This window comes from Chiloscyllium punctatum, chromosome 35, assembly GCF_047496795.1.
Source record: "Chiloscyllium punctatum isolate Juve2018m chromosome 35, sChiPun1.3, whole genome shotgun sequence".
Taxonomy (NCBI): Eukaryota; Metazoa; Chordata; class Chondrichthyes; order Orectolobiformes; family Hemiscylliidae; genus Chiloscyllium; species Chiloscyllium punctatum.
Genome location: NC_092773.1, coordinates 18519759 through 18539030, shown reverse-complemented (window position 1 = coordinate 18539030; position 19272 = coordinate 18519759). Strand labels below are relative to the sequence as shown.

General features: G+C 41.0%; 1 protein-coding gene across 7 annotated transcripts in view; it reads left to right on the top strand.

Annotated features, from left to right (window-relative positions):
- tet3 (tet methylcytosine dioxygenase 3) overlaps positions 1-19272 on the top strand; it is a 380734-nt gene that overhangs the window by 344051 nt on the left and 17411 nt on the right. For all 7 annotated transcript variants that reach the window (XM_072554173.1, XM_072554174.1, XM_072554176.1 and 4 more), the window contains 2 exons: positions 8088-8225; positions 9862-10201. In XM_072554173.1, coding sequence (XP_072410274.1) covers positions 8088-8225; positions 9862-10201 — 478 coding nt within the window. The remainder of the gene's footprint in view (positions 1-8087; positions 8226-9861; positions 10202-19272) is intronic.

Sequence of the window (19272 nt, the reverse complement as noted above, 5' to 3'; positions counted from 1 at the left end):
GGTAAAGCCAGCTGGATCTCATAGAATGAGTTCCCTGATTGGGCCTGTTAATCTTGTCCAATCAGGGTGCCCTGGCTGATAGATTAAAAAGAGAAGAGTAAAAATATCGCTTCACACAGCATTGCCCTTTGATGTGAAGGGCACTGCTTGTCACTGCCCACTCAGGTAAAAAAAAATAAAAAGAGAAGAGTTAGAGATGCTGACATTCAGGGAATGGATTCTGAAGAGGCAGTATTGAAGTCAAGGACTGTTTGTGTATAAATGAAGGGTAAAAAGCTGAAAATGTGTTGCTGGAAAAGCGCAGCAGGTCAGGGAGCATCCAAGGAACAGGAGAATCGACGTTTCGGGCATAAGCCCTTCTTCAGGAATGAGGAAAGTGTGTCCAGCAGGCTAAGATAAAAGGTAGGGAGGAGGGACTTGGGGGAGGGCCGTCGGAAATGCGATTGGTGGAAGGAGGTCAAGGTGAGGGTGATCGGCCGGAGTGGGGTGGGGGCGGAGAGGTCAGGAAGAAGATTGTAGGTTAGGAAGGCGGTGCTGAGTTCGAGGGATTTGACTGAAACAAGGTGGGGGAAGGGGAAATGAAACTGGAGAAATCGGAGTTCATCCCTTGTGGTTGGAGGGTTCCTAGGCGGAAGATGAGGCGCTCTTCCTCCAACCGTCGTGTTGCTATGGTCTGGCGATGGAGGAGTTCAAGGACCTGCATGTCCTTGGTGGAGTGGGAGGGGGAGTTGAAGTGGGTCAAAACAATGACTGCAGATGCTGAAAACCAAATACTGGATTAGTGGTGCTGGAAGAGCACAGCAGTTCAGGCAGCATCCAACGAGCAGCGAACGTTGAAGTGTTGAGCTACGGGGTGGTTGGGTTGGTTGGTCCGGGTGTCCCAGAGGTGTTCTCTGAAACGTTCCGCAAGTAGGCAGCCTGTCTCCCCAATATAGAGGAGGCCACATCAGGTGCAGCGGATGCAATAGATGATTTGTGTGGAGGTGCAGGTGAATTTGTGGCGGATATGGAAGTGTCCCTTGGGGCCTTGGAGGGAAGTAAGGGGGGAGGTGTGGGCGCAAGTTTTGCATTTCTTGCAGTTGCAGGGGAAGGTGCCGGGAGTGGAGGTTGGGTTGGTGGGGGGTGTGGACCTGACGAGGGAGTCACGGAGGGAGTGGTCTTTTTGGAACGCTGATAGGGGAGGGAAGGGAAATATATCCCTGGTGGTGGGGTCCGTTTGGAGGTGGCGGAAATGACGGCGAATGATACGCTGTACATGGAGGTTGATGGGGTGGTAGGTGAGGACCAGTGGGGTTCTGTCCTGGTGGCGGTTGGAGGGGCGGGGCTCAAGGGCGGAGGAGCGGGAAGTGGAAGAGATGCGGTGGAGGGCATCGTCGACCATGTCTGGGGGGAAATTGCGGTCCTTGAAGAAGGAGGCCATCTGGGTTGTACGGTTTTGGAACTGGTTCTCCTGGGAGCAGATACGGCGGAGACGAAGCAATTGGGAATATGGGATGGCCTTTTTACAGGGGGCAGGGTGGGAGGAGGTGTAGTCTAGGTAGCTGTGGGAGTCGAGGGTGACTTGGTGATGGGGCACCAGCCTCAATACAGTTATTTTCACTATTGTGCTGCACTCATGGATAGATGTCGCCCAGCCAGAGTACCTTCTGCACCATTGCCACCCTCCACTGCTTTCTTGATGTTCATTATGGGGGAGTATTGTCTCATCAGGGATTTGGGGGTTGGTTCAGTCTGATAAACAGCTGGATGTTTCCTTGGCCACGTTTCAGCTGATGCCGTGATACTTCATGAGGTCTTGAGTCAACAATGGTTACTCCTCGGGCAACTCCCTTCAAATTGTGTACGACTGTTGCATGACTATCTGTAGAAATGGATTTGAAATCCAATAGGGTTTCCCCACGAGGTTCAAACCCTGCTCACAGCACCAAATGTAGAAATGGATTAAAACTAGCTATGGGACTGAGAGCGAAACAAACTCAACAAAAATTCAACAAAACTTGGTCTGGCAAAATAATCGGTCTTTATTAACAAGGAAACTGCATGCAGAGTGGCTGAACATGGAAAAGTGAGTTGATTACAGGTCTGAGTCTCTCTCACAAGTTTACAATTACAGAGAGAAAAGCATAAATCCTTGTACTTCAAAATTATCAATACCTATCAATAACTATCACTAGAGGTTAGTCATCCATTAGGCCGGTACATTGAATTATGATCTACACTATTACTTCCGAGGTTTGTCATATTGACTTCCCAAAACGTACCACATACGTCTCATAATCTTGTCCTTGTTGGAGGCTCAGATTTGGGCTTAGTATTATGAAGGTGTAAGGGGTATTATGAAGGTGTAAGGGGTATTATGAAGGACTTTGTAAGCACACAGAGTGCTGGAGAATTTACAATGTAACATTTGGTCTAGCAGCTAGCAATACCTGGGTTACAGTGAGACAAAAAAAATAAATTCACATTCAGCCAGTTTTAACTAAGCCCCAAGATGACAACCTCCAATCAAGTTTGAATTTAGTATTGTGACAATATTAAAACCAATGAAATGATCCAATGCTTTGGGGTATAAGACACGGAAAAACTGAACAGTTGGGGAGCCAAGCTGCCAATATACGCACACTTACCAGAGAATACTCTCTTAAAGTACCTTTATCTATCAATGACCTCTAAAACAGAAATCCCTAAGAAGAAAAGATGACGGAGGAAGATGCAAAAAGAAGATTCGACAGCTGGCTGGTTTTGAAATTTGAATTTTTTGGTATATCTTAATTGGGGGTTTTATCGAACCAATATTGTAGAGGGGAAGGTAAAAGATAGGTTTGGATAAATGAGTTGTCAACAGCTGTTAGTCAATTATTCTCTGCTAGACTTTAAAAATTAAAGTTGTTCATTTTTACTTTAAATAGTGACTTTTGGGACAGGTCTTTGCCTCTCAAATTTTCACAGATTATAGCACAGAGTAAATCTTTTCTGTGTGTCGGGTTTAAATTAGCAGAGGGGTTTAACTCCATGCCATAACATTAGTCAGTATCCCAGAATTTATGTGGAGCCAGCCGAATCAAGCTCTGCCGAGATTTAGCAAGGTTAAAAATTTATGTGGACTTAGCCTACTTCAAATCCTGCTGAAGTTTGCAATACTTTGACCTTTGTTATAGTTTTAACTTGTGTTGTGTTACAATCAGGAGTTGGCCAGTTTTCCCATCATGCAACTGTCTGTTTCACACAATTCCACATATCTGTGAGACAGGGTTTTCCAGTTTTGGCACAAATTCTCAGATGTTAGTAAGGAGGACTTTGCAGGGTTAACAACGCTGAGTTTGCTGTTATCATTTTCAGTGCCTAAATTGATGCCAGGTGGTACGGATACCTTACTTGCCATAATAGAGGACAGTTAAGAGTGTGTTTGGAATCAAATCAAGTGTGGACTTGATTGTGTTTGGAATCAAATTAAGCAGATTTCTTTCTCTAAAGGACATTAGTGAATCAGATGGCTTTCATGGGAATTGGACTTTTAATTCCAGACTTCATAAAATGGTATGAATTGAGGTGGATCCCCAGAATATTTCCTGGGTCTCTCGAATACTAGTCTAGTAACACCAACAACCCATGTCATGTACGGGCCAAAACAAAAATGGAATGAAACTGGATGGACCACTTTAGCATCAACAAAGCCTCCGAAAATGACAATGGCCAAATTCATCCTGTGCTGTTTTCCTCTGCAACATTTGGGGACTAGAACCAAAACTACAAGAGCTGTCTCACAAACGAGTCAAGCAACAGCCTGAATAGTATTTTATTGACAAGGTGTCAGATGACACCATCCTTATCCCTGGATATGTCCTGTCCGACCAGCAAAGTTGGTGGCATAATAGTACACAGTTGCAAGGGATTTGCCTTGGGAATTTTAAACATTGTTTTGGCACCCCATGAAGTCTTGTAATATCAGCTCATGCACACGCTGGGAAACCACCTACTCATTATGATATTTCACAGCACCTCACCCTCAGCTGATGATTCAATACTCCTCAAGGTTGCACACCACTTGGAAGAAACATTGAGGATGGCATGGGCACAAAATGTATTTTGAGTGAAGGACTTCAATGTCCTCGAGCAAGAATGTATCAGCAGCATCAATGATCAAGCTGGTCCAATCCTGAATGATACCTACCAGACTGGGACTGTGACAGGTGGTGAAAGAATAACAAGAGATTAAAAACACAGTTGACCTTTTTCTCATTAATATGCCTGCTGCAGATGCTTGATCTATGGCAGTATCACTAGAAGTGAACACTGTACAGTCAGTGATGAAGTTGATAATGTTTTGTGTTCACATTGAGTATACTTGTTGTGTACATTGTGTATCACCATACTAAATGGGAAACACTTTGAACAGATCTAGCACGTCAAGACTGGTATTCATGAGGCAGTGTTGGCCATCAGCAGTATCAGCATTGTACTTCTACACAACCCACAATCTCATAATCCATCATATTTCACCTCTTCTCCATGCTACTACTCTACGGTTACCATCAAGCCGAGGCATCGGGCTGGTTCAATGAAGAGTGCAGGACGGCAAGCCAAGAACAGCAGCAGGCATACTTAAAAATGAGGTGTCAACCTGGTAAATCTACAATACAGGACTTTTTGCATGTCAAAAAGCATAGAGAGCAGGTGATAAACAATATAAGGGAATCCACTACCAATAAATTTGATTTAAAATCTGCAGCCCTGCCACATTCAGTCTTGACTGTTGGCAGACAATTAATCAACTTACTGGAGGAGGTAACACCACAAATATCCCCATCCTCAATAATGGATGATCCCAGCAAAACATAAAGCTAAATCATTTGCAACAGTCTTCAGTTGGTAATACCAAGTAGATGATTCATATTGGCTTCTTCCATAATTCACCAGCATCACAAATGTTAGTGTTCAGTCAATTCCATTCAACCATGCGAAATGAAGAAATGTTTGGAAGCTGTGGCTACTGCCAAGGTTATGAGCCTGAACAACATTTATGCAATAATAATGAACATGTGTGCTCCGTAACTTGCCGCACCCTTAGCCAAGCTCTTCTCGTGCAGCTTACAACACTGGCATCTCCCTGATAGTGTGAAAATTGCCCATGTTGTCCAGTACACAAAATGCAGGACAAATCAAACATGACTAATTACTGTCCCATTAATCTACTCGAGATCATGAGTGATATGATGGAAGGTGTCATCAGTGCTATCAAATGCATTTGCTTCACAATAACCTGCTCACTGACACTCAGTTTGGGTTCTGCCAAGACCATCTACCTCCGGACATCATTTGAACCTTGGTTCAACCTTGGTCAAAAGAGCCAAATTCCAGTGATGAGGCGAGAATTGCTGCCCTTGATATTAATTTCTGAGTGCGTGTGGCATCAAAGAGCCCGAGCAAAATGAGAATCAAAGGGAAAACTCTTCACTGGTTGGAGTCATGCTTGGCTCAAAGAAAGATGGTTGTAGTTTTTGGAAGATGGGTCATCTAAGATGCGAGACATTCATGCACAAGTTTCACAGGATATTGTCCTTGGCCCTAATGTCTTGGACTGCTTTACCAATGAACTTGGCATCCATCAAAAGATCAAATGTGGGAATGTTTGGAAATGATTACACAGTGTTCAGCACTATTCATGATTCCTCAGACACGGAAGCAGTCAATATCCAAATGCAGTGGGATTTGGACAATATCCATGTTTGGGCTGACAAATGCCAAGTAACATTCATATCATACTAATTTCAGACAATGATTATATTTACTAGGAGAGATGAACTATCATCCCTTCATACTTAATGGAATTAATGTCACGGGAGCATGTGTTATCATCATTCTACGGTTACCATTGACCAGAAACTGAACTGGACGAGCTATACAGGAACTGTGGCAACAAGAGCATGTCAAAGGTTAGGAATCCTGCAATGAGTCATTCACATCCTTCCGCCCCAAAGCCTGTTCACCATCTACAAGGCACAAGTTAGGAGTCTGATGGAACACTCCCTATTGCTTGGATGAGTGGAGCTCTAACAACACTCAAAAAGCTTAATACCATCCAGAGAAAGCAGCCAGCTTGATTGGCACTACATCCATAAGTATCTATTCCCTCCACTACTGTCACTGAGTATTTTTTTCAAGACATACTACAAAGTTCACCAAAGCTCGTTAGATGTGCCTTCCAAACCAATGATCATGACCATCTAGAAGAACAAGGGTAGCAAATACACAAGAACACCACTACCTACCAGGTCTCACCATTCTGACTTGGAAATATATCATTGTTCCTTCAGTGTTGCTGGTTCAAAGTCCTGTAATTCCCTCCCAAATGGCATTGTGGGATACCTACATCAAAGACATATCAGAGCTAACTCACTGACAACTCAGACCCCTGGGAATCTTAGTGACCCACAAACCAGTAAACACTTTCCACCAGTTCCTCACAAAGGTTGAAGACCCGACTCCCACATCCAACAGGATGAATGTTATCTACAAGATACCCTGTAAAGGCTGAAAAACACTACATAGGACAAACAGGAAGAAAACTGACCATTTAATGCATGAACATCAGCTTGCCACATCCAGCACTCTCATTTCTAACCACACAGACAACAAAGGACACAAATTCACCTGGGACGATGTAACCATCTAAGCACAAGCAAACCAGAGACATATCAGAGAATTCCTTGAAGCCTGTCACTTCAATCGGAACTCAATCAATAGACACATTGAACTGGATCTCATATACAAACCACTCGGATACAGAATCGCAAGTACCAACAAACAGTGATGTATAAATACCAAGTGGAACAGACCACCAACACCTTATTAAAGATGCACTGATCATGTCACCTAGCAAGGTGATGAAATGTTTGCAGAAAAACAGACTGGATCATCAAACAAATCAATGACGTCATCTGCAGCCTGAGTGACAAATCTTCTCAAGACCTTTACCTACACACAGTTGATTGCAATGGTTCAAGAAGGGAGCTCACCACAAACTTCTCAAAGGCAACTATGGATGAACAACCCTCATTGACCACACCTGCTTCACGTGAATTAAGTTTGAAAAAAAACTCTCATTATTTGAATCTATGACGCTAGGACAATAAATTTGGAAAAAAAAAATGAATCAATGGTCACGAATCTGCTGAGAAAAATTGCTACTCAAAGTGTAACAATGTTTTGCAGAGGTATAGCACTTGGGGGGAGAAAAAAGATTTGAACTTTCTAAAGCAACTGGCTTGTGAACTAAGAAAAATCTTGGTCAGATTTAACCATGAATCCAATAAAGTATGTGAGACATCATTTAACACTGCCATGAATTATACTTTAACACAGTTGCTTGAGAGGAATATTTTGCTGCACAAGAATGACATAAAAAAACTGTCAGAAAGCTAAGTGGGGTAAAAAGGCAAATATAACAGAGATGCATTCGTTAATTCTGAAAATGGATTGACTTCCAGGGGAACTAATCTTCAGTAGAGTTGACGATATTGCACAAGACTGGTGGTTTGTGCCTTTTCAGAACGGGCTGAGCCATAGCATTTCTCCTTAATAGTAAGAAGTATACAAGGTCAAGATCGACACGGAGATTTTAGCGCACACAGTATTCCAACCTGATACATCACTTTAATACAAAATAAGTTTTAAGTGCCATCTGTTCGAGTAAACCCTTGTTTTCTCAGTTGCAGCCATTATCACTTTTCTGAGAACTGGGTTGCAGCTCCCTGGGTGCTTAGTGTACCCCACCAATACCTTGCTGCATACAAACTGGTCATCCCAGTATACTAGTCACGGCACTTCGTAATTGGTTTTGAATTGCATTGGAGCATTCAGATCACAAATACAGATTTAAATGCAGGGACTCTGTTTCCTTATAACAGTTAATTTGCAGTTCATTAGTAGAATTGCAAAAATCTCCAGTTCTTTGAGATCATTCATCTTTAATAAATAATGTGAAACATAATGATTACAAGATAACTGCAAATCACTGATCTCTAAAACATGCATCCAAACGTGATTAAAACAAAACTAATTAAGTACACTATTCATTACCTCTACAGGTGACAAATGAACAAATAGCCCCCGACTGCAGACTTGGGAAAAAAGAAGGAAAACCATTTTCTGGTGTAACTGCATGTATGGACTTCTGTGCCCATGCTCACAAAGATCAGCATAATATGTACAATGGGTGTACTGTGGTATGTAAGCTAATACTTTGTATGAAATCAATATTTGTGCAGTTTCGTGCCTCAAACAAAACCAAGAATCCCATATTTTCCAAATCATGTTGCATTCAAATTTTTTTTATTTTTAAACTATTGTTTGGTCAAATAACTGCCTTCAGGAAAACTTCAAAGTGCAATGGGTTAGATACAGACCTTTCATTTCTTGGATCCAAGTCCAAATCGAACTGCAAACTATGGAACAAGAGATCTGTTGGCTGTAAGAGTTGCAATGTCAAATGAGTTTAGACCATCTCAACTCTTTGCTCAAGAATTTTAACATTAATTAAATAAACCTCAAATTATTATTTCAGCAGAAACCAAGACTTTGTTCGTGTTTTCGGTTCTGACATTCCTCTGAAATGTAAGGCAGTTCTAAAAGCTCAACTTTAGAAGCATTGACCATTTTCACTGCTTGACATGCATCACAAAATGAACATTTCACACACAACTGAATGAAAATAAATTACATTCGAAACTGTTCTTTTGGTGCCTGTATGTTTATTAAATGTGTTACTGCTGTCTGTGATATTTAGAAAGGTGACAGTTCCCTTCAGAAGAACAGATCTAAAGGTGATATTTGAAAATAAAGGTGCAAGCATGTAAATAAATGCTGAGCCATGTTTAGATTTAGCATTTTCCTCACAGGATGTGTTAAAATGATATTGTATAGTATAGTGTACACCTTCACGATGCAACACTGCCACATGCTGCCAATGCTTGGTACTGCATAGAGTTTCACTCCTGAAGGGAGACACTTTGTAAGGGAGAAGGGGAGAATATCAGGATTTATTTAAATATTAAAGGCAGATATTATAACATTCACTAGTTTAGATAGTATCTCTAGAAAGATAAACAGAGTTAAAAGTTTCAGATTGATGACTTGTCAATCACAATTAACAATGTGGCCAGGGTCATGGCTGATACGAAGCACCTCTGGTCCTCCTTGTGCCACAAGCAGTGCTGGAAAGACACTTTTGGATCTGACCATTATTCATTTCATTCAGCCTCCAAATGTTCAAACTCTATACAAATCAGGTAGCCAGATTCTAATATCAAATTTAGGAAGCTACCTTTGGAATATATGTTCATTTTCACTCTGCACATTCCCATTAAAAATAGAAATGATCATGTGGGAAGCAGGCTGTTTGCTTTTCCAGCTTTTTATGTATTTTAAGCCGTCCTTGCTGGTGTTTCACTGTTCTCAAGATGTCTTTCCAAACATTGTATTTTAAATTCAGATGTTCTACTACACAACACTGTAAAGATCAACGCTTAAATAATTTAGTGCGAGAACCAAGGTGATGGGCACCATTGCATTCAACTTTGCACGTTGATTTAATGTTGAAATAAAATCAGACACATTGTTTTAAAAATGACCCTCTTCCTGATTCAGAAAATTTTGCAACTGCACCTGTATAGAATTTGTTGAAAACCAAGTTCCATTTCTGTCAGATTACAGGTATTCAGCAGTTTATATTTCAAATTGCACATTTGTGCTAGTGTATCTGAATTATAAAAGCTAGATAACAAACAAAGGAATGTTTCTGATCTCTATAGGTATACTTAGCAATGTGTGAGGTACTTAACGGTTTGGTATAATTATTCATAGGTTTGTACATTAACGAAAGAAGACAATCGCAAGATAGGAACGACCCCAGACGATGAACAATTGCATGTGCTTCCGTTGTACAAGGTGTCAACAACTGATGAATATGGTAGTGAAGAGAATCAGAATGAGAAGATTAAAGCTGGAGCAATACAAGTGCTTACAGCATTCCCCAGGGAAGTCAGAATGCTGCCTGAACCAGTTAAATCAGCACGTCAAAAGAAACTAGAAGCAAAGAGAGCAGCTGAGAAACAGAGAAACCAAGCAAAGAAACTTCTGGCTGGAAAACTAAAACAGGAAGCTTTGCAGGAAGATTTGCAGTGCAGTGCTCCACAAAACAAAGGTATTTTGTTTTATTGTAAATTACATATTAGCTTTTCACAGCACTGCTGTGAACATAAATTCGAAGAATTACTTCAGTTAAATACTGTGTAGTCTAGTTGCCCTGGGTGTGATTAAATTGGAGAGGGTTCAGAAAAGATGTACCAGGATGTTGGCGGGAATGGAGGGTTTGACTTATGAGGAGAAGCTGGATAGACTGTGACTTTTTCACTAGATGTAGGAAGTTGAGCATGACCTTAAAGAGATTTATAAAATCATGAGAGACACAGATAAGGTGAATAGCAAAGATCTTTTCTGATTTAAAAGGCACCTGAGGGGCAACTTTTTCTCTCAGAGCTTGGTTTGTATGTGGAATGAACTGCCAGAGGAATTGGTAGATGCAGGTACAGTAACAACCTGTAAAAGACATTCCACAGATACTTGAATAGGGACGATTTAGAGGAATATGTGCCAAATGTGGGCAAATGGGACTAGTTCCGATAAGGAAACCAAGTCGCCATTGTCGAGTTAGGCTGAAGGCTTTGTATCCACACTAAATAATTCTATGACTCTATGCCTATTCAAACCTATCTATTTCCTAAAAATATTTTGAGTGTGTTATGATCCAGATAGGAAGCAGGAACTTTATAAAGGAGACGAGCTTGAAATTCCAGTTACTCACTAAATGAATAAAGCCATAAGATTCCGTTATATTAAATAAAGAAAATAAATTTGACTATACCAAGATAGTTAATACCATCTACATATATTCTAACAACCAGCATTAATATGAGATAAACAGAATATAACAGGCAAACCATGATCTAATACAAACCACACATCAAACGGCAGAAAATCAAGAGAAGTTTTCCACCCAGATGCCAGTGAGCTCTGTGAGTTGCCAACTGGATCTTCCTTATGAGAGATTTCAGCTCCTCTTCTTCAAGATTTAATCTTGGTTTTCCCATCAATAGGATCCACAACTCAACCAGGACGCCCTTTTCTTCTTCTGCCTGCAATGAGTTTTCACGGCACAGGACTCCAACTGTTGCCCAACTATTGCTCACGTGGCAATTGCTCAGGCTCTTCTGAGACCCCACCATTGTGCGTAAATCCAGCATCTATTCACTCGCAGAATTCCTATTCTTTCACTGCACTGAGCAAACATCAGTTCAGCTTCACAGTGCTGACACTGCTCCCCGACTCCATTGAGCAACAATTGGCTCCAGTACCTTCTCCCAGCTGAACAGAGCTCACAAAGTCAATTCAGCTATACAGAACCCACTATCCTCTGTTCCTGATTACATGTTCTTGTGGATCAATTTTTTGTACCCAAAATCCAGACCCCAGTTACTCTTTGTCATGTACTGCTCAGATCCTTCAAATCCAACACAAGTGAGGCTCTCAGCCTGAAATCTCCAGAAAGTAATGCCTGAAAGTCATCTTTGAGCGTGAGCACCCTGTGCACTTCCACCACCTTGTTGATATCTATGCTTGCAACAAAGCTATTGGCATGGCAGGTGTTGAAGGTCTCAGCCTTCATTTTGGAAATAATCAACTCAAACCCAAAAATACAGATTCCTTTTCAGTTGTTTTATTTAGATTGTTGTTGATTGTTTCATCAGCTGGCAATTCAGCAATTTGTCAAGGTGTCAAAATGTGAGTAGAAGGAGCATGTTATTAAATATGAATTTGCTTCAACCTTCCTCAGTAGAGAAGTGGGGGTCTTAAGTTTCTCAGCTTTACAGCTACAGAACATTAAGACCATAAGGAGTAGGCTATTCATCTCCTTGAGACCATTCAATATCATTCGATACGAACATGGCTGATCTGGAATATCTCATGTAATGCACTAGGCCAGACCACTCAAAACATCCTTGAGCAGGCAACCCAGACCGTAACTTTGCAATTTGTTTTGGAAAGTGTACAGTGAGAATTACCCAGAGTAAGCTTTCTAGGTTGACTACTAGCAGACAGACAGTAATTTATTCACAAAATTACACTATGACACACAAAGAACTACAGTGCTCAGTCTATCCAAACTAGACTTAATTATGCTGTTTGGAATATACACAACAGTCCCAATAAGCAAACCCCCTTAAAACAGGGTAAAACTATGGAACAGATGCTTACTGGTTGAAGTTAGAAGGGCAGAAAGAGAGAGAGAGAGAGAGAGTTTCCATAGAGCTTACTGTTGAACTCCTAACTAGTTCTGGACTGAACTGCTCAGCTAGAGAGCTGACCATGATACAGGTCACTTCTAAAACATGACAACATTGGCCTGAAGTCTCATCTATTTACATAAAAACAAAAAGGCCTCTCAATGCCCTTTAATCTCTGTACCAAACCAGTCGAATTGGCACTGGGAGCGTTTACGACCCCTCTGACAAAAAACAAGGAACAGCTTTTACAAAAGAAAGGAACCAGCTTTGTGACGCTCACAAGAATCTATCTATCTCAGCCTTAAATATACACAAAGGCTCTGCAACTAGAACTCCCTGTGGCAAAGAGTTCCAAAGACTCTCAACCTTCTGAGATAAGAAATGCCTCCACATTGCAGTGGTACATTAGTACCCCTTTATTCTGTAATACGCTCTCTGTTCCTAGATTCTCCAATGAGGGGAAACATCCTCTCAACATTTATCCTGTTAAGCCCCTTCAGAATCCTATATATACCAATGAGATCACCTTTCATTCTTCTAAACTCCAATAAGGAGAGTTCCTGAGTCAATATTAAGTGGCAGAGACGTGGATACTGTCTTCATTTGTATTTGGTCCTGCACGTCTGTCTCTATTTAAATTATGTTTTGATTTTCTAGACTTTATGCCTCACGTTTTCCCTTCACTTAACTTATCTGCCTTTTGCAGAATGTTTGTATCTGCATGACTTGCTTGCCAACTTAGTTGATATTGTTGACAGGTTTGGCGACGATACTTGTTGATCCCTTCATCCAAGTCATTAATATAGATCATCATAGTTAAGACCCCAGCTGATCCCTTTGGCCCTTTTCTTGTTGCAGTTTACAAATCTGAAAATGATATGTTTATTCTGGCCCTGTTCCCTGTGAGTCAATTCTCTATCCATATCAATTTTCATTCCAGAGCCATAAGTTATTACCTTATGTTTTATGTTACACCTTATGAAATGCTTCTTTGAAATCCGAATGTGCGACATTTGCTGGTTCCTCTTTGTTCATCATCTTGTATACTTTAATCCCTTGGTTTAGTTTTCCTATAATATTTTCTTTAGTGATCTGATTATTTAATTCCTCCCTCCTTTTACCTCTTGATTTGCTTCAATACTTGTTCAAAGCCTCCACGATTTTCTTGTTTTCCATTATTGATGCCTCAGTCTCACCATCTTAGAAGTCATCATTTCCTTGAGCTACATAGTCTTTTTTTAATAACTGTTTATTTTTAAACAACCTGCTTAGACATGTTATGGCACAGTTCTGGAACTTGAACCCAGATCATCTGCCCAAAAGTAGGAACACTACCCTTCTGCTTCAAGACCCTTTTTTATATATTTGCAGAAGCTTTTACTGCCTTTTATTATATTTCCATATTGGTAGAGATAAGAAATAAAAATATGAAGACACTAGTAGGAATAATTTGAAGCCCCCTAACAGTAGCTTGTAGCTGGACAGAGAATAAACAGAAGGTAGTGAGGGCATGTGCAAAAAGCAGTAACATAATCATCATGGCTGACTTTAATCTTCATGTAGGTTGGGATAGTCAGATTGGCAAAGGTAACTACAAGGAAGAATTCATAAAGTACATTCAGGACAGTTTCATAGAACAGTGTGTTGTAGATCAAATCAGGGGTCAAGCTAATTTTGGATCTGGTGATTTTTAATGAGGTAGGTTCAGTAACTATCTCCAGTAAAATATCCTCAAGGAAATAATGACCATAACATGATAGAATTCAACATTCAGTTTGAGAGGGAGGAACTTGGATTTCACACAACTATGCTCAGCTTGAATAGTAGTAAATACAAAAGAATGAGGGATGAGCAAGCTGGAATGGACTGAGAGCGGAGTTCAGCAGCAAAGATGGTTAAGAAAAAAATGGTAGATGTTTAATATTTCATGTCTTACGCAAAGTTTTATTCCAGTGAGAAAGAAGGATTTGAGGAAGGGGATAAACCAACCATCGTAAACTAGGGAAGTTAAGGATAACATCAAGTTAGTCTCTGTATGTCCTCACCAAGGCCCTATACAATTTCAGTAAGAGATTCCCACTCCTGTATCCAAATCCTATCATTTTTAAGGCCAACATAACATCTGCTTCCTTCATCGCCTGCTGCACCTGCATACTTTGACTGATTGGTGAACAAGATCTCGTTGCACCTCTCCATTTCCCAATCTATTGCCATTCAGATTATAATTGATTTCCTGTTTTGCTGGCAAAATGGGAACCTCACGTTTATCCACATCATACTGCTTCTGCCATGCTTTAACCACTTATATGGCCAAATCACACTGAAGCATCTCTGCAACCTTCTCACAGCTTACCCTCCCACTCAGCTTTGTGTCATCTTGGAGATATGACATTTAGTTCCCTGTTCTAATCAGTAAAGTATACTGTGAATAATTGGGGTCCAAGTTGCTGTGCCCACTAGTCACAGCATGCCGCTCAGCAAAAGATGTTTTTATCTATAACCCTTGTTTTTCTGTCTGCCAACCAGTTCTCTATCCATGTCAGTACAGAAACACCAATTCCAAACTCTTTAATTTTACACACTAATTGTTTCTTATATGAGACCATATTGAAAGCCTAAGTAAACTACATCCACTGGCTCCCCCTTATCATTTCTACCAGTTATATCCTCAAAACATGCTGTCCAATCATTTCATTGTTTTCCAAGTGTTCTGCTTTAAATCTTTTATGAAGGACTGTAGCATTTTCCCCATTGGAGATGTCAGGATAACCAGTCTATAATTCCCTGTTTTCTTATACCTCCTTTTTAAAATAGTGGGGCCACATTAGTTACCCTTCAGTCATAGGAACTGTTCCATGGTCGGTAGAATCTTGAAACATGATCACCAATGTGTGCACCATTGATGGTATCAGTTCCTTAAATTCTCTGAGATGTAGATTATCGGATTCTGGGGATTTATCAACGTCTAATCCCATCAATTAACCTACTAATATTGATTTCTTCATTTCCTCCTGCTGACTGGATCTTACATTCTCAACATTTTTGGGATGTTATTTGGGTCCTCCTTTCTAAATACATCTGTTTCTTTGTTTACCATTATAACCCACTGTTTCTGACGATAAGGCAGCAACATTTGTCTTCATTTAACTTTTTCTCTTCACATACCAGTGGAAACTTTTATAATCTGTTTGCATGTTCCCCACAAGTTTACTTTCCTTCCCCCACTCCTGAATCAATTGCTTTGTCCTCCTTTGCTGAAATCTAAACAGCTCCCAGTCCTCGGGTCTGCTGCACGTTTTTGGCTGATTTGTATGCCTTTCCTTGGTTCTAATCTTATCCCTAATTTCCCTTGTTAGCCATGATCAGACTACCTTTTCCATTTTATTTATGTGCCAGACAAAGATAAGACTGAAGCTTTTTACACCAATCTTCAGCCAGAGATGCCGAGCGGATGCTCCATCTCAGCCTCTTCTAGTGGTCCCCAGCATTAGAGATGCCTGTCTTCAGCCAAATCGGTTCACTCTACGTTATATCAAGAAACAGTTGGAGGCACTGCTTACTGCAAAGGCTACAGACCCTTACAACATTCCAGCAATAGTACTGAAGACTTGTGCTCCAGAACTTGGTGCTCCCCTAACCAAGCTATTCCAGTACAGTTACAGCACTGGCAATGTGGAAATTTGTCTAAATCTGTCCTGTACATAAAAGGCAGGGCAAATCCAACCCGGCCAATTACCGTCCCATCAGTCTACTCTTGATCATCAGTAAAATGATGGAAGATGTCAGTAACAGTGCTATCGAGCAGCACCTATACAACTCAATGAGGCCCAGTTTGGGTTCCACCAGGGCCACTCAGCTCCTGATCTCATTATAGCCTTGGTTCAAACATGGACAAAAAAGTGGAATTCCAGAGGCAAGTTGAGAGTCACAGTTCTTGATATCAAGCTGCATTTGACCAACTGTGGCATCACGGAGCCCTAGCAAAATTGGAATCAGTGGGTATCAGGGGAAACTCTCCAGTGTTTAGAGTCATACCTGACACATAGGAAGGTAGTCGTGGTTGTTGGAGCTCAGTCATCTCGGCTCCAAGATATCTCTGTAGGAGCTCCTCAGGGTAGTGTCCTAGGCCCAACCATCTTCAGCTGCTTCATCAATGACCTTCCCTCCATCAAAAGGTAGGAGGTGGAGATGTTCATCGATGATTGAGCAATGTTCAACACTATTCACGACTCCTCAGAAACTGAAGCCGTCTGTGTCCAAATGCACAGGATTTGGACAATATCTATGCTTGGGTGGACAAGTAGCAAATAACATTCATGCCACACACATGCCGGGCTATGACCATCACAATAAGAGATAATCAAACCACTGCCCTTTGATATTCATTGTGTTACCATCACTGAACCCCCCACAATCAACATCCTGGGAGGTATTATTGAATAGATACTCAATTGGACTCACCACATAAATGAAGTGGCCATAAGAGCAGGTCAGAGGCTCAGAATACTGCGGTGAATAACTCACCACCAGTATCGCCAAAACTTGTCCACCGTCGATAAGGCACAAGTCAGGAGTGTAATGGAATACTTCCCACTTGCGTGGATGCATGCAGTCCCAAAAACACTCGAAGCTTGACACGATCCAGGACAAAGCAGCCCGCTTGATTGGCCCTGCATCCATAAGCATCCACCTCCTTCATCATTGATGCTCAGTCACAGCAGTGTGTGCTATCTGCAAGATGCACAGCAGAAATTCAAGAAAGATCCTCAGAAAGCACCTTCCAAACCCACGACCATCTCCATCTGAAAGGACATGGGCAGCAGATTTATGGGAACACCACCAGCTTCAAGTTCTCTTCCAAGCTACTCACCATCCTGACTTGGAAATAAATCACCCTTCCTTCATTGTTGCTGGGACAAAATCCTGGAATTCCCCCTAATGACATTGTGGGTCAACACACAGCAAATGGACCATCGCGGTTCAAGAAGGCCACTCACCACTACCTTCGTAAGTGCAACTAGGAACGGGCAATAAATGCTGGCCAGCCAGTGACACCCACATCCCACAAAATGAATAAATTTTCAAAAAGACAGGATTGAACAATTGTTGCATGTGCTTTTTAAATATTTACCATTGCTTATCCACTGTCATCCTGTTAAGTGAATTTCCCACTTTATCAGAGTCAGCTGCTATCTTATATCATTGTAAGTTTTCTTTGGGTACCTATTCTTTTTGAATACGTTGATTTGGGTCCGACAAATGGATGACACCTTTGTCATCACTGAACAAAACAAATTAGAGGAAACCTTCAAGACCATCAATAATACCCTTACTGGCATAAAATTCACGAAAAAGGAGGAAAACAACAACAAACTGCCATTCCTCGATGTCACAGTAGAGCGAACAGCCAATGGGGAACTTCAAACCAGCGTCTACAGGAAAACAACACATACGGACCAAATATTGAACTACAGATGCCATCATCCCCAACACCCACAAACGAAGCTGCATCAGAACATTATTTCAATGAGCCAACACACACTGCAGCACAGAGGAACTAAACAGAGCAAAGGAAAATCACCTATACCGTATATTCAAAAAGAATGGCTACCCAATGAATACAGTCTGCTGATTTCTCAGCAACAAACCCAAACAAGCAGACAAAACACTAAGCCTCGTGGGGTACATCCTAGGATATTAAATGGACTAGCCACAGAGATAGCAGATATACTGGTGGTCATAGTCCAAGAAGCCTTAGATTATGGAAAACTGCCAAAGTAACACCTTTATCTAGAAAGGAAGCAGACAAAAATAAACAGGTATCTTTAGGCCAGTTAGCTTAACATCTGTTATTGGGAAAATGTTGGCATCTGTTCCAAAAATGTAATCACAGAGCATTTAGAATTACATAATATGATCAAGCACAGTCAGCATTATGCTTGACAAATTTATTAGAATTCTTTGAGCAGGTAACAAGTAAGATGGATCAAAGGGTAGATGGCAGTGTAACACATTTGTATGTAATTGAATGCAATAAATTTGGATTTCCAGAGGACGTTTGATATGATACTACTTATTAAGTTATTTTATAAAACCCTGTCGTTTAGAAGATATGATTTGGAGATACTGGTGTTGGACTGGTGTACAAAGTTAAAAATCACACAACAGCAGGTTATAGACCAACAGGTTTTTTTGGAAACACTAGCTTTCGGAGCGCTGCTCCTTCATCAGGTAGTTGTGATGAAGGAGCAGCACTCCAAAAGCTAGTGTTTCCAAATAAACCTGTTGGAATATAACCTGGTATTGTTCGGTTTAGGAGATAATGTATCAGCATGAATAGAGGATTGGCTAATTAATAGAAGGCAGAGTGTTGGGTAAGAATTTGCAAATTGCAAAATTAAAGGGTTGAGTCTTAGATCAATCATTTTATTGTTCCTCTTAAGTGCAATAAAATATACAACTCAAGCACTGAGGGAGATGTGGGATTATTCCAAACAAATTTTAAAATCTTTGGTGAAAGTGGGTACTGCAGATGCTGGAGATAAGAGTCAAAATTAGAGTAGTATAAGTTAGAGTCATATTCTTTAAAAAAAAGGGTGGCACAGTGGTTAGCACTGCTGCCTCACAGTGCCAGAGACCCAGGTTCAATTCCCGCCTCAGGCAACTGTTGGTGTGGAGTTTGCACATTCTCCCCGTGTCTGCATGGGTTTCCTTCAGGTGCTCCGGTTTCCTCCCATAGTCCAAAAATATGCAGGCTAGGTGAATTGGCTGTGTTAAATTGCCCGTAGTGTTAGGTGAAGAGGTAAAAGTAGGGGAATGGGTCTGGATGGGTTGCTCTTCGGAGGGTCGGTGTGGACTTGTTGGGCGAAAGGGCCTGTTTGCACACTGTAAGTAATCTAATCTAATCTAGTGCTGGAAAAGCACAGCAGGT